A 16,725-nucleotide genomic window follows, 5' to 3' on the forward strand; every position below is an offset into this window, starting at 1 on the left:
TGCAGACTGATGTGTATTGGCCGTGACTGCCTGGCCTCATATTCATAAGATTAAAAGATGTTGTCATTTAATATATCTGCCATTAGACGATGAGGACAGTTGAGATGACGAGTCGGTGGCTTCAGACTCTCTGCAGCATTTCAGCGAGGCGGTGTTGCACGTTGGGTTCTGGACTCATTTTACTGCAGTGGCCATCTACAGTCCAATTATTAAAATGTTGATCAATGGTAATTGGGGTAATTGGTAACACTCTTTTGCCTGGGTTGTGTTTTAAACGCAATCTCTAACTGGTTTTAATGTGATTTGGATCTGGAAAAACTTAAATTTTAGACCACATCTGCAGGCATCTGTACTACAACCGCAATGCTTATTTATTGATTTATCTACCAATTACTTTGCTCGTTTTGACAACAACATGTCAGTGGAACACTCCCAATATAATGTGGTAGCTTCGGACAGTTTGGTCGACCAAAGGTCAAAAGTTCAAAGAAATGTAAAATATTGAAATTTATTGACATATTACCAACTATTGGAATATGTAGAGTTAGCATTGGGCATGAATTTTAAGAAAGAAAAAGCCCCCGGGCCTTCCAGAGATAACGCGTTCTCAAAGAAGTGGATGTCTGTCACTGTCGCAGAAGCACAAACACTTATTGCTTGTTTAATTCCTGAGTTTATGTCTGTGTTTATTTAGCTGTTAAAAAGGTGACATGAACGTTTCTGAAATTAAGATGACTGTCCAAAGTGGGTGATAATCAATAAAATCAACAGTGAAAAGGTGAAAAGACTCGGAGTTAACATTTGGACATTTGCAACAACCAGACTATAAGTTGATTAGTCAGTGTTACTGTGTTGTCCGACAGCTTTCGGCTGTTTGATGCCTTTAAAGCCGGTTGTTTTCTCTCCTGTATCTGTGTTTAACTGTCTTTGAACCGTGACTTGCAGCAGCTCTTTATCTCTACAAAGATGATCAGAAGAATGTAATCGCAGACTGTAACTACAGCAGCAGCAGTCTTCTACATATGACCTCTGAAAGTTAACGAGGTGTGGCTGTGTAACAGGGGTCTCTCTCTGGTCAGTGGGCTGGCGTGACCGAGAACGATCTGGCGGCGAAGTGACAGCACCGACCCGGCTGTCTTTATGGAAACCCATCAGAGACCTGTGGGCTGTGAAAAACCCTCTTCAGTCAAATGGGCTGCATATAAAACAGGATATAAAATGACTGCACAGAGGACAGCGACAGCAGATACTGCAGGAGAACAGAAAGTAACACAGCACAGGAACGAAAAGCCCACAGTGGAACACAACAGAGTGCAGTTAAAAACAGTGAAACAAATTAGAGTACAGCGGAACACAAGTACAGTACAATACAGTAGAATACTCTAGGGCACAGCAGAGCGAATAGAGAGAACAGCACCGTACAGTCAAACACAGCAGAGTGCAGCAGAAAACACAAAAGAGTACAGTATGGGTGACAAAAGTGTACAGTAGAGACCACAAGAGAAGACAATAGAGAACACAAAAGAGTACTGGAGAGTACACTGCAAGGTACAGTAGAACAAACGTACAGTAGAGAACACACAATAGTACAGTAGAACACAAGAGTACAGTAGAGAACACAGGAGTAGACAGTAGAGAACACAAAAGAGTACAGTAGAACACACAAGAGTACAGTCGAACACAAGAGTACAGTAGAGAACACAAAATAGTACAGTAGAGTACGCAGCAGAGTACAGGCAAGTACACAAGAGATTGCAGTAGAGTACAGTTGAGTAGAGTATTAAATATATATATCATTCAAAATTTACAAGATAATAACTTGTGCATTCAAATTTATGCCACCTATATTATTATCTTGTCCTTTCAAGTCGTGAAGATTTATACCCCCTCAGGATGAGGATCTTAAGAAGACTTACTTGTTTTGAATAATTGAATTAACTGAAGAATAATAACAATTTGGAGCATTTTCTCTCTACAAACAGCTGTTTGATTGATTTCATTGAGTTTCAGAACTAAAACCATTATGTGTCAGCTGAATCCACATTTGTTACAGAGTTATATTAATAATAATATTACTTTTTTGTAACATTTCCACAGCGCTGTGCCAAACACGTAAAGTAAAGAGGAACGGCAAAGAGGTCTCACTTCATGAACTAGGAATAGTTTGGACGATCATCTCTGTCCTCAACCACTACCGCAGTACTATTTCCTGGGAGGACTGCAGTACTCGAGTGTACTGATGCTCGAGGACCAAAGTGTCCTCAGAGTACCCTCCACTCCCCCAGCCCCTCTACACCCACCTCCCGACTCACTTAAGAGAGAGATGCTGCTGGTTGAGCTGATAGAGCACTTTATACCATCCAGCCATCCTGCTGAGTCAGCTTCGCAGAGACAGAGAGGAGGGAGAGGAGAGATTAAGGAGAGAGAGTTAGAGAGAAGGTGAAAGAGAGGATGAGATGAAAGAGAAGAGAGATGACAGAGTTAAGGAAGGAGGTGAAAGAGAGAAGGGGAGATGGAATTTTTTAAAAATGGAGAGAAAGATTTGAATGCAGAAAAGAAAACAAGACTTTCTGAGTTCATAGCAACCCAGCGACCAAACTGCAGCTGATACATTTTGTACAACACTCACACATACATGGTGTTTTCGATGTCTGTCTGTCTGCCGGTCTGCAGGACATCTGAACAATCACAACAGATTGCATGGATCAGCTACGAGGTGCAGTAACCGCTTTGGCTAAAACTCATTTAAAACTTGCAGAAGCAAATTTTACCTGAATTTCTGTGTTGTAAGTAACAAAAGAAAAGTATGATAATACAATGTCAAACACAAGTTTGAGGCAATTTAGGAGATTATATGAATAAAGTTTCTGTGTCTTCACTGCCGATAAATTATGTTAATCTTGAGCACACTTATTTGCAAATCCAAGGGATCCATATGAATAATGATTCATCTTGTGAGTTTATGCAACAAAAAAAATTATATTGGTGGATAATATTGATAGGCCTCACACAGTCGGCATCAGCAAGCATCTAGTTTGTAGAAAAATTTACATTAATTTATTATTTACTAACTAACAAAGATGATGCACTGACATGTTTTGTCATGTTGCACATATTTATTTTAGGGCTGTTAAATGATTACAAATTTTTATCAGATTAATCACAGGTTTCTGTGGATTAATCATGATTAATCACATATTACCGATATTTTCGGTATATTTTTGTGAAAACATAAATATTTATGATAAAAGATGGATATATACATTGTCAGTTATACATTGGGCTGTTGTTGTAAACAATGCAACTATAGGCCGTAAGGTGAGCCCCGTTATCGTTTCATCACGCTCCACAGTCGAGCATCTACGCGATCTTTAGCTCATAAAAAAAGAACAAGTCGTGCTAAACTTCCAAAAAAAAGTTTGTCGTTGAAATTCCAGTCGATTATTGATGCAGCGATGTTTTATGCAGAACTAGTTTCTTCAGAGCGTGACAGGATATTCGTCGCGAGTGGAGGTGACAAGGCTCAGTGTTGTCAGATTGGTGATGGCGTAGTATCGTACCAAAGGCTCAAAATGATTGTATTTGGAGGATAATTATCGTGCATCTGGCAACCCTGAGATCGGTCGACCAATGACAGTTCTTTCTACCGTCAGAGCTCACACAAGGAGGTGGACGTAAGATACCGTTTCAAAACTTGTAAGGGCGTAATAACTAGTTTGTGAAAGACTCAGAGAAACACAAATATCACACGAGGCAAAATCCCGGACGTTTTGGAATCCCTGCCGGACGCAGTTTTAGGTCTCGAAAAGAGGACGTGTCTGGTCATATCTGGTCACCCAGGTAATTCTCATTACTCACAGAAGTCCAGTGATCCCCTGTCAGCGCCACATGATCCGTAGCGGCCAAGTCATTTTCCGTTTTGTTTTTTTCAGCTTTATACAGCGCGTGGATTTTTGTCATGATTGTGCGTCTTTGCGGTGCTTTGATACTCGGTTCCCCCGTTGCCACTCGCAAAACTTTGGTTAACCCCTCATCCTCAACAATATTAATTACGCAACTGTGCTACTCAGCTTGTAACAGGCAGACTTAGTGAGGGGTCTTTGTTGTTCAGTGAGGCTGGTTTGACACATTCCTCTTCAACTCGCCTCACCGACCAACATGCTTCGCGTTGAGATGTTACTTAAGGCTGGTTGTGCCACGGTGAAAGGTCAATGTCTTCCCGAGTGTACATCTGACATCTACATCTGACTGCAATAGTTCAATAGGTATAATGGAAGCTTATTCTGCGCATGCGTTAAATGCGTTTAAAAAATTAACGCATTAATCCTGTAATTTAATCATAATGCGTTAATGTGTTATTTTTCACAGCTCTAATTTATTTACATCAGTTTATTTCTCTATTTAGTTTTCTTTATAGTCAAACGCCTCGGTGGCGCTGCACGTCTGATATCCGGACCAATAAAATAGACTGAAGTGGGTTAAGAGGGGGAAGAGAGAGAGAGAAAGAGGGGAGGGATTTAACTGGAGAAGAAGGAGGGAAGACACAGCGAGGTAGAGGCAGATGGGTGAGAGGGAGGAAGGAAGGGAGAGAATAATGGGAGAGAGGCGAACATTTTAATGGTCCAATTAGTCTTGAGTGACTTGATTAACATCTGAGAGAGAGAGAGAGAGAGAGAGAGAGAGAGAGAGAGAGAGAGAGAGAGAGAGAGAGAGAGACTCAAAATTAACTCAAGTTAATTTTATCTATAAAGCTCAAAATCAAAAATATGTCTATAAGAACTTTGTAATCTGTACAGTTCGATTAGGTCCCTCCCTCCCTATATGTGCGTGTGTGCGTGCGTGCATGTGAGATGAACATCGGCCTTCAGTGAGCAAAACCCTTACTTTCCGGTGGAGCATCTTCTGTATCGATTATGCTTGTTCACTCTGGGCTCAGAGCGATTACGTGACTTGTATTTGTTGCTGCAACAGTTGTAAAACCAAACTGCGTGAGTCACAAGTATTTGTATATGCGTCATTGTTGATGCGTTCAAAGTAGCACAGTACTTCCACCATAAGACCCTTGGATTCAGAGGTAAAGCTCCTCTGCTGATGAAAGACCGCCCACGCAGCCAAAAGCCATACTAAAAGAAAAAGGTGAATGAATCTCCCTATCTGGAAGTATTCAGACTTTCAAAACACCTGCATGCTGTGCTGAACACGTCATTCTTAAAAGCATTGATCTGGAGCTGTGACAGGCTCCACTCTAATGGATTGTTACGGACTATCGTCTAAAACACCGCCGCATCATGGAGCACCAAGATTTCCCCGCAACCAAGAATGACAGACAGACAGACTTAAACTTAATAAAGAACAATCTCCTTTGTTTTTTTCTGTCTCTCTTGTTCCAGCCTGCATGTGTTCACAATCTTGAAGCATTATTTAGACAAAACGATCAGTTAGTGACAGTACTATAAAGGATAGGGACGGGGCGTCTCCATGCATTTGGTCTTAAAATGTGTCCAACATAGATGTGTGTGTGTCTGTGTGTGTGTGTGTGTGTGTGTGTGTTTTACCTTTGGTACGGTCAGTTGTGCGTTGTTGAGGGACCCCTGGCTGATCCTCTCTGGTCCCTGCACCTGCACAAACAGTTCAGACTCTCATCAACAACAAGAAGTAGCACCTGGAGAAAAAAATTCAAATAAAAACTTAATTCAAGAGAAACCACCAGAAGAAGTTGTCGACGTACCACTACCAGAGGCTTGCGGATGCCCAGGCGGACTGTGCCGGGCGTGGCAGACTTCAGGACCTCCAAGGCCTGGTCCAGGGTGAGCGTGTCCAACTGGCTCTGGTTAACAGACACCAGCTGGTCCCCGGGGTGCAGGCCACTGTGGCGCTCCGCTGAGCCGCCAGGGACCAGAGACCGGATCACCATCACGCACCGACCCGGATCCAGCGGGTCCTGGAGAGAGAGAGAGAGAGCGAGGAGGAACGCCATCACATTACAGTCATCTATCGACTTACATGAAGAGCATCCACAGCTGGAGACAGACATCGTCAAACAACACAAACCTCATCAGGATCTGGGGCTCTGCTTGAGGATCTGAGACCATGCAGAACCAGTTACAGCTTTCAAATCACATGCGATGTATTACTTTTGCAATGTATTACTTTTGAGTATTTCATTTTCATAGTCCTGAAATGTTGTTCCTGGTTTTATGCTTGACCATGTAAAGCTCTTGTAACCTTGTTTTGAAATTCTGAATAAAGAAAGTATATTATTTGTATTATTCTTATTAATAGTTTATCTAAAACCTCAAGAGAGGGAAAATGTGTTGAGGTGTGATTAGCTGCAACATAACCACTAATTGTTAACAGAGATTATTTCTAAAATAGTGGTCCTGATAATTATATTTTTTTCCTTACATTTTGATATGCTCGAAAACACTAAATAAAATGTAACTGTTCTATTTTTCATTGAGGTGAAATATTGTTCAAAACCCACACAAAATAGAAAGATATGAACAAATCCCTGGCACACACTTAGCATACCGCTGAGCTAAAGACCTCTACTGGAGGCCACAAGTCGGTTTGCCAACGGCGGGGTTCGAACAAACAACCTTTCTGGATGGAAACTGGACACAAAAAAAAAATACATCTCTGCCTCTAAACCTTTGAGTGTGATACGAGCTTAAGAGTTGTGAGGAAGCCAACCCCCCCCCCCCCCCCCCCCCTCGCGCAACAAAGGAGAGACAGTCGGAGAGAGGGAGGCAGTTATCGGTCCATCGTTCAGACTGCGTCTCAACAAAGACAGACAGGAAGGCAAGACAGCAGAGAGACAGGCAGGGGGAGACAGAGACCAGAGAAACCTGAGAAAATCTACCCATGCAAACAACAACACACCAACATAAAAGTTCTGGGGGAGTTGGGAAGGGGGGGAGGAGGTCGGCGGCTCAGATCTAAAGCGGCGTCGTGACAATATGACAATATTTGCTCAAGCTGGATCCTCAGAAAGCCTTTAAAGATGAATTATTTGTGCATTTTTTACAGGTGCAATTTTTATTGAGATTTTAGTTTTTGAGTAAGTTTCTATCTTTAAAGCAGTAGGTGATTCATCAGAGGTCCTTTATTTTCTCATTTTTATTTGTCAAATGTTTTAAGTTTTGTAGGTAATAATATTTGAATTTTGGTACTAAATATAAGAAAGATGAAAATGTTTGAAAAAAAACCCAATTAGTTTGTGTAATCCAGTGGTTCTCAAACTTTTTTTTGTCACGCCCCACTTCGGAGTAAGAATGTTCATTCTTCATGCCCCACCACAAATAAATGTTTGTTTTGTACTGAATATCTTTCTAAGATAATAACAATAACGTGCAACCTGTGCAAAACAAAACAAAATGAGTGCAGATAAATGTGAGCCATCATATTGTATCAGTATTAGTGGCTGCGATGAGCCTATCTTATACACTTATTTTTTAAACGGGGGTTGTAGATTTGATACGGTCGCTCTCAATTCATGCTCAATGTTGAGCTTAGGTCTGTTTTCTGTTTAAAGAGACTGACCTCATGGAGATTGGCTTTTGGCAAACCGCCAAGAAAGCTGATTCTGAAGAATAGTCGGGTTGCGCAAGCGTAACCTGTTAACGGCAAAACAATGTTTTATGTAGTTTTGTACTATGTGAAGTTCTCGTATAGTTTATGGAGAGTGGTTGTCCTAAAACCACAAGGTAGCCGGTTTGATTCCTGTTCTCCCCATAGTTTGCATGTCAAAGTGTCCATGAGCAAAACAAAAATATTTTAAAAAACAGCATCTCCCCTCCACGCCCCACCTGTAATACTTCTTCACAGTTTGAGAACCACTGGCGTAATCTAAGAAGGTGACCCTGAAATGACCGAACTCAAGGCTTCATAACGACAGTCCGATGGGTGACGTCACCACGACTATGTCCATTTCCTATATACAGTCCATGGGTTCAACTACCTACTACTATCTTTTTCTAACACAGCAGTCAGAATAATATACCATATGTAATACCATGAGCTTTACATTGCCACTGTGTCCAAGGTTTGTTTCCATAAAGCCTGTGCCCTCTGGCTGCACCATAATAATGTAACTTGCATATGGTCCTCTTCATTCCACTACGGTCCTGCTCTGTATTCCCAGTTCAGACACACCTGGTCGAGATCTGCACTACACTGAATACTTTTCTAGTTTATCCTCTAACTTTGTCCAAAAGTAAAAAAGGGCAAATTCCACAAACAAGCCCTCGTCTCTGACATTGTCTGTTTAACCTAAGTAACCAGGAGGCCCGGTCCTTCCCTAAATCTAAACCCCTCAGACTATAGTGCCAACTTGAATACCTCTCCTGGTTAGAGCGGATGTACATTTTGTGAATTCCCCTGCACTGAACCCTGGGCATCGCCCGCGCTACTGTGCGAGCTGCTGTGCGAGCTGCTGTGCGAGCTGCTGTGCCAAGTTTCAAGCTGCCAGAACAAAGCTGCGTTGTATTTTTAGACCGAAACAACATGGCTACAGGTGGTGAAGAGTCAGAACTCAAGTCCTTCACTCCTACAAGATCCTCCGGAAAAAGAAAAGGCCTCTGCTGTCAAAAAAAAAAAATCAAATAAAAGTAGAGTTATCAGAAATGTAGGAGAAAGTGTGAGAGAGAAAAATAAAGAAATTAAAAAAGTACTTTGCCAAAAGTAGTGAAATGTTTCCACGGGTGACTTTTTATCTGCATAAAACAATGAGGATTTATATATATATATATATATATATATATATATATATATATATATGTAGGTTATGCAGAGTGTCTTCAAAAAGTTTTCAAGACCTTTATGTCAGTTAGAATGAAACTCTAGAAAGGAAATAAACATAGTCAAAGTATTTTAGGAACTTTGAGAGTGAACTTTACATTTCTATTCTTAACAAACTTCAGACCTTTCAGGGACTCTGAGGTTTCATATGAAGAGCAAACTGCCCATACTTTTGTTTCCATTTTCTCACATTGAATATAAATTTTAAGGCCAAAAGCCTTACGAACACTCCTGAGACTCCTTTTTCTGCTCAGGTCCATTGAAGGCAATACAGTGCAGAAACAGAATAACAATACTTACATCTGCAGCATGTACTTAAATTAAAAAATAATAAAGTATGTGTTGTGGAACTTCGTGAAGTACTTCCTTATAAAAGTGCTACTTTAGAGCACTACTTGAGGTAAGAAATTGCACAGGGAGCCTTTTAGTTGAGCTGTTTGTATCTTTGCAGCAGTGATTTGTAGCAGATTTAGAGATTCAAGAAAATTTAAATCTATGAACGGCACAGTTTTTAGAATATGAATTAAAAGTCTCTTTTTCAGTCCGTCTGCGCTCTTGTAGACCTGCATGCGTTGCGTTTCTCTTCAGAAGAAACCCCAGTTTTGAGGTATGAAACTGGTCCTGTTTTAAAGGTGTCAGATTTTAGTGGAAAGTATCCGCCCGAGTCCAGACAGACAGACAGACAGACAGACCAACTCTTCTCTTATTGCCTCCAACCATCTTTCACTCGGCTCTGACAGCCACAGTCAGTAACAGGAAACACTTTGGCAGGAACACTGGACCGACGTGCCCTTGGGCGAGAGATACAGAGGAATGAGAGGGAGAGTGGCTGCTTCTTTGTATTTTGAGAAAAATTGTCAAGCCGGTTTCACTCTGAGGTGAGAGTCAGAAACTTAGATTATTTTTACTTATATTTTCAAAATCAAATGCACTTTAAATGGAGGAGGAAAGATGAACATACAGCTATTTATTTATTTGATCACATGGTTACATAAGGAAAAGAAAAGGTGGATTTATTTTTCACACTCTCCGAAAGTTTAAACTAAATATTTCATCCGTTATTTTGGCTTTTCTAATTTAAGAGACGAAAGTGAGGACAACTTTGGAAAATGAGGACATTTTAAAGTGAAGACAAATATCAATTTTTTTTTTAACAAAAGAGGTCATTTCTATGTTTTTTAGTGTGTGAAATACTTTCAAAAGGGATAGTTCATGTCAGTCACAACCTATATGGAAATCAGATTTCTCATATTCATGATGATTAAGAAAAGACAACTAGTCATTTGAATAAGTCATTTCTGGAAAGTGGAGACTGTTTGGTGAAGGTGGTAAACATCTTAGAAAGTCGAGATTGATCGATTTTGAGTCGATTTTGTGTGTGAAATATTTTATGACATGAAAAAGGTGGTCTGGCTGTTTCTTTGCTGGCGACAATAACCGTAAAAAGGGAGTTTAAGGCTCAAAACTTGGTAAAGATTAAAGTTAACATTACAGACGGTGGATAGGAAATGTATAATGTCGACAGTCACAGAGGGTCCTCACAAATGTAGGAGTCAAACATATGCGTGTGTGTTCCAGCTGGTCTCTGAACACAGGCTGCTTTGTCCAGATCTATATGTGCAGGGCAGATGCTATATGTGCAGGCTGACATGAATGTGGACCAACAGGGAGTTAACCTGGAAACCCCTCCCCCACCCCACGCCCCTCAGCTGGGGCAGACTGAAGAGGAGGGGGCAGAGGCCTCGAAGGTGTGCCTAAAGTGCTAAAGCAGTGTAGGGGAGAACAACACTCAACAGATTAGGGTTTCCCAAAGCTCATCTCCAAACACAGACGATTCTCAACATGATAGCTTGCAGTTACCGGTTCAAAATCTAAAGAAAGTTTAAAACCATTTAACTCGCTTCAGGTCTACTGTGAGGAGGCGACACATATTTACCCCAAAGGGGCTTTACAATCCTGTCCAGCATACAACGACCTCTGTCGATTCAGGGAAGAACAACTTACTCTTGTTATCAGCTTCAGCCCAAGAGAATGAAAGTGACTAAAACAGAATTAGAGGTGAAAGCCTCCACCAACATCGATGTACATATGTCCAAAATGTCACCACTTCATCCTATTTTATCTGATGAAAATATTTGTGTGAAATGTCATAATTAGCACATGAATACTTAATGCCGAAAAACACTAGTTTTGGTGACATTTCTCTACCAAATTCCAATCAGTTCTTCCTTGAGTTCAGGTGAACGTTTGTTCCAAATGTGAAGAAATTCTCTTGGAACATTCACGAGATATTCACGAGAAAGGACGAACACAGTTGACAGCATGGAACAATATATTGTGATATGCCGTGTGTCTCCAACAAACTAAACACAACCACATCGTGACCTGCTCACACCAACAGACCTGAAATCAGATCTTGTTGAGCTGATGAGTCACACCCTCTATCCTGCTGTCCACTGTTACACTCAGAAACCTCATTCAGAGGCTGATGGGCTGAGTCATGCCAGGTTCTCACCGTGGGTTCGTTCTCCACCACCAAATAACCACAGGTATGTAATTAGCTCGGTGTGAGAGTGGCTATGTGGGTTGTTGTTCTTTTTTGTTGTTGTTGGAATTTTTTAAAGATGTCAGACAGACACTTTGTGTTCCCTCACATAATTAATTCATAAGTTGTATGCATTATTTTATAGCAACAGTGGAATCACTGTGAGCAAAGACCACACCCGCTATAAGCATACTTTTTTTTTGTGACAATCATTATGAAATAAAACATTAACCCTTAAGTAAAACACAAGTGCTGTTTCACACAGAAATTGTGATATATCTTATGCCTGTTATCTAATGTTTAGGCCATCATCTAATAACTAATAGAAATTGGCAGCCATTGTCTTCAATGGTTTCTACTTCGAAATCGTCGACCTGTCATCTGGACCCCATTCCTATGAGGCTGCTTAAAGAAGTTTTACCTTTAATTAGCGCCTCTCTACTAGATATTATCAATGGGTCTTTACCAACGGGTCATGTACCACAGTGTTTCAAAGTGGCTGTAATTAGACGCCTTCTTAAGATGCCCACTACAGACGTATCTTTAACCTTCCCTTTCTCTTTAAGATACTTAAGGATGTAGTCACAAACCAGTTGTGTGACTTTCTACATCACAATAGTTTCATTTCATATCGCCACGATAAAATCTTAATGTGTCTTGTTTTGTTCGCCCTTGAGTGGAATACAATCATTGAGACCCTTTGGTTTGTGGTCTAAAGACTAGAAGCCTTGTTTGGCATTTTGACCATTTTGGCTCTTTGTAATCAGAAGTGACGTGAGAGGACGGAGCGAACAAGACCTAAAACACTGACTGAAACATTTTCAGGCGACCAAAATTTTACGCTTTCATGAAGTGAAAACACACTGTAACGGGTTGAAAGTTGTACAAACAATTTATTTAGTTGGAATTCTACAAGCATTCCAACTATTGTTCTTCAAATCTTTATTAAACTGTTTCTTCTTCTATTTCTTCCATCCGTATTTTGGACCTTAACTACTCCTTCATATTTTGAGCTACAGAAAAAAGTTCAATTATTCAAATATTCAGCAACTTAAGGACACGATGGCTATGACCTTTCATATTTCTGACTTTTCAAATTTCCAAATTATTAAGCTTTTTATGATTTTTTTTTATAATGGGACCGAATAGGGAAATCTTCAAATCATCTTCAAACGTTTACAGGTTCTTCATACGTTGAGCTAGAGACAATATTTCAAATTTCAAATGTTGATAAAACCTTAGCTATTAATCTACTCTTTTACATTTTTCATATTTTCTAAAATTTTAAAATTATTCAGCTTTTATCAAAATAAAAATTAATGGTTTCCTATGAAGAACATGTTAAAATCTGCTTTCTATGCTTCAACATTAAAAGGTAAAGGCTCTGTCATGCTGTCAGCTAGAGACATCATTTCACCTTTAAAATGTTGACAAAATGTTCAGCTATTACTGTTTAAAGTGTTTTAACTGTCTGCGTTTTCGTTTTATGTTTTTTCCGCACCTTTTCTGCCTTTCTCATTAGTGTGAGTTGCGCAGTTCAGAGCGGGTGACGTCATACTTAGAGCGGGGAGATACGTGAGGGTCTTGTTTTTAAACTTGCTCTCCACTCCAAACCGTATACTCTTTGGGCATAATTTATAGCTCAAAACGTGGGAAATCTTGTCTTCTGCCGTAAACTGCGGTCGATAGGAATCCAACAGATTCAGACGTGTTGAAATCCGACTGAATGTAAGAGCAAATCCGTCCCCAGCAGCAGCCTTTTAGTCTGTGCATCTGCAGGCACGTGAACGGCCACACACACACGAACGGGTGTGCTCGTGCACGAACGGCCGCGCACGTGAATGGCCGTGCACGCGCGTGACTGGCAGCACACATCAACGCCCACTTACATGAAACGGCCGCACGTGTAAACGCACGCTAACGGGTGCGCACGCGCCTTAACGGCCGCGCACGTGAACGGCCATGTACGCCGTTCAGGTGGATCAATGGATCAATGTGGATCAATGGTTTGCAACTCTGTCTTAGAAGCAGAAGACCTATGGTTCAAATCCCACCTTTGGCTAAATTATTTAAAAAAAAAAAAAAAGTTTTTTCTTCTGTCATACTGGACACCCTGTCGGGCTGGGTCGTATGTTTGACACCCCTGATTTAGATGATGCAGTTTTCCTTTCAACTTTTCCAATTATACATTTAAACAACAATGATTTTCAACAGTTCAATTAAATGATTTTGAACTGTAACATTTTTCAGCAGGTACTTTGCCTTTTCTATATTTACAGTAACTATTTACTATTTATTTATATATTCATCTATTCCACTATTTTCAGCTATATTAACATATTCAGCTATTTTCACATATATTCAGCTACTCTTTCATTTTCAAATATATTTAGCTACTTTAAGCTATATTCCACTACGTCCAGCTATTTCTTTCAAATATTTCAGCTATAAGCTTCAGCTTTTTGCATTCCAATGCATTTTCTGCAGGAAATGCTCTTTCTAGTTTAAAAATGTGTTTTTAGGAATAATCAAAAAAGCTGTCAATCAATTTCCTCTTAATCGTTAAATCCTAGCAGTTTTAATTACATTGTGTATTTAATTCAGTACAAATTTTAGGACAATATAACAGGCACTCTGGAGCAACAGCAAGTTAATTTACATACATATAGTTTCCATCCATCCATCCATTATCTTAACCGCTTATCCTCATTAGGGTTGCGGGGCGCTGGAGCCGATCCCAGCTGTCAAGGGGCGAAGGCAGGGTACACCCTGGACAGGTCGCCAGTTCATCACAGGGCAGACATAGAGACAGACAACATTCACGCTCACATTCACACCTACGGGCAATTTAGAGTCCAATTAACCTATGCAGCATGTCTTTGGACTGTGGGAGGAAGCCAGAGAACCCACGCTGCCACAGGGAGAACATGCAAACTCCACACAGAGGGACCTGCCAGACCAGTATCCGAACCCCGCCCCGCCCGGGATCCGAACCACAGACCCTCTTGCTATGAGGCGTCAGTGCTAGCCACTACACCACCGTGCAGCCCCATATATAGTTTATAAATCTGTTTTCTTTTTTTTCTGAACAGGTACTGTTCAGGTACAGTATGGGTCCCTGTGAGGGACAAGTCACTCCTTCTTTTGTCCATGTTCAGTCTGTTGCTTACCTTAAAGATGCATGATAAAGACCAGCAATTGACTAACTTTATCCGAAAGCCATAAATGCTTTTCGTGTTTTCCAGTTCAGTGTAGTTTTTCTTCCAGTCCAGTCTGTGCAAAGTGCTCTGCAATAGTGGATCAGGAGCTTTGCAGCACCACTGCTCGTTGAGAACAGAAGCTGCATCACAATACGCGCTGTCACATCAGGCTCAATTTGTCAACACTGCCTGTCAGTGAGGCTACGGAAGCGCGCACCTACATAAATTGCCTTCAAAGTAAAAGCAGTGTCGCTGCAATGCTTTCATAGGGGGCATTTTATTTATTTATTTTTCATGTTTGATTGACCTCACGCAAGGAGAGCTGTAAGACGCCCGGGTCTGAACTACATCCAGTATACCCCAGGGATCAGCACTCTGATCGATTTCATACTGATCGCCATGCAGGTGAGTCACAAACCCAGTCGGACACTGACTGGTCAGATTCTGGTGGACAGATACCGGGAGGCCTATGGACTGACGGACAACAATCAGGTCGTCATGTGGGATTATAGCTGAGGAGCTTTGAATTGGTGCAACTTGTTGTTATTGGGCAGCATCTATTAATTGGATTTCTTGGTTACTTTAACAGTTAAGTGATTAACTGTATATGGACTAAAAATAAACATTTTTAAAGTAAAAAAAAAGAAAACATTGGAGAAACTGACATTAGAGAATGATATGATAGTATCAGTTAAGATGACATATAAAGGAAGGAGGCAGAATAATAAACCGAATGATATATCATGATTTTATTTATTCAGTGTTTTGTCAAACTACTAAAATAAATTAGACGTTTTATCGTCAACATTTGGCAATTCCTTTTCTTTCAGTCGATCAAAAGATGTAATTATTTGAACCATGTGTTGACTAAACTGTTGCTTTTTTGTTTATTTAAAAACATATATACACAAGTACATTCATTATATATATGTTGTTGTGGGCATTGCAGCAGCTGTAGTAAGGACAGTGTTATCCTCACCTGGTAATCAAGGATGCTGAAGCCGAGGCCTTTGTCTCTCTCCTTCTGAAGCTCTAGGATCTGGATGTCTGGAGACCACTGAGCCAGCTCCCCTTCATCTTCATCTTCATCTTTCTGCTGCTCCACCACCTTCTCCTCCTCCTCCTGGTTGTCATCATCATTTATTACAATTATCATTTTTCCACTGAATTTGCACGCACACACATACACACACACACACACACAAATTGACAACAAATATGCTTGTAATTTCCATAGAGAATTATATATATTTTTTATATGTTTAATAATGTCACAAAATCATCAATTTTCAACAATCTCTAAATCCATCTTATAAAAATAGTTTTTCATCTCCAATTCAAATTAATCAAAAGTGTGTAAAAGCTCTTGCATTATAACTTTTGTGAGTTTCCAATGTCTACTTTGCACACATGTACATGACGTTACGTGTGTTGAGTAAAACGGCAGAGACAGGTTACCCGTCTGTCTGCCGGCTGCTGTGCTATGACACTCTCTCTCAGTTCCGTCTCTCTGCAGAGCATCGACGACAGCTTCAGCTCCATCTGAACACACAACACCCCGCAGTGGCTTAAACTTATGATTCACACATATCATACATTTTACTTCAGCTTGAAAATAGGAAACTTAATGGCTTTTTGAAGCATTAAAAACAAACAAGTTAGTGAAGTTGTACACATGTAGAGACCTTTACAACAGTAGAACAAAGTGAATTGCAGTAAACATGAATGTGATTCTTTACAGTGTTAGATAAATAGTCTCGTTAAAAATGTTGATGTTGAGTGTGTGTTCCTTGATGCCCTCACCTCCTCCACACTGGGTTGTGACTGTCTTAGTGGTCTAGGTCCAGGCCGTAAAATAGGTTCAGGTTCCGATTCAGATTCAGATTCAGGTTCCAGGTCAGAGTTTGGGTGTCGGCAGCAGACCAGAGTAAACGGAGGAGGCACTTCTTTGAGGAAGGAGACCACTTCTCGACGAGACTTACCGTACAGCTGAACATTATTCACCTACACACACACACACACACACACACACACACACACACACACACACACACACACACACACACACACACACACACACACACACACACACACACACACACCAAATCACATATTATTTTATTTTAAAAAATTCCCTTAGTATATGTATATACTATACATAAATAGTATATGTTCCATTAC

General features: G+C 40.5%; 1 protein-coding gene across 5 annotated transcripts in view; it reads right to left on the minus strand.

Moving 5' to 3' along the window:
- Positions 1-16,725, minus strand: part of patj (PATJ crumbs cell polarity complex component) — a 135,757-nt gene that overhangs the window by 89,849 nt on the left and 29,183 nt on the right. For all 5 annotated transcript variants that reach the window (XM_068591182.1, XM_068591180.1, XM_068591181.1 and 2 more), the window contains 5 exons: positions 16,348-16,548; positions 16,003-16,086; positions 15,524-15,667; positions 5,729-5,941; positions 5,556-5,618 (listed from right to left, as the gene is read on the minus strand). In XM_068591182.1, the coding sequence (XP_068447283.1) occupies positions 5,556-5,618; positions 5,729-5,941; positions 15,524-15,667; positions 16,003-16,086; positions 16,348-16,548 (705 nt within the window). The remainder of the gene's footprint in view (positions 1-5,555; positions 5,619-5,728; positions 5,942-15,523; positions 15,668-16,002; positions 16,087-16,347; positions 16,549-16,725) is intronic.

The sequence above is a fragment of the Clinocottus analis genome, unplaced genomic scaffold (assembly GCF_023055335.1).
Source record: "Clinocottus analis isolate CAN_PGR_092001 unplaced genomic scaffold, fCliAna1.0.p SCAF_25, whole genome shotgun sequence".
NCBI classification, from domain to species: Eukaryota; Metazoa; Chordata; class Actinopteri; order Perciformes; family Cottidae; genus Clinocottus; species Clinocottus analis.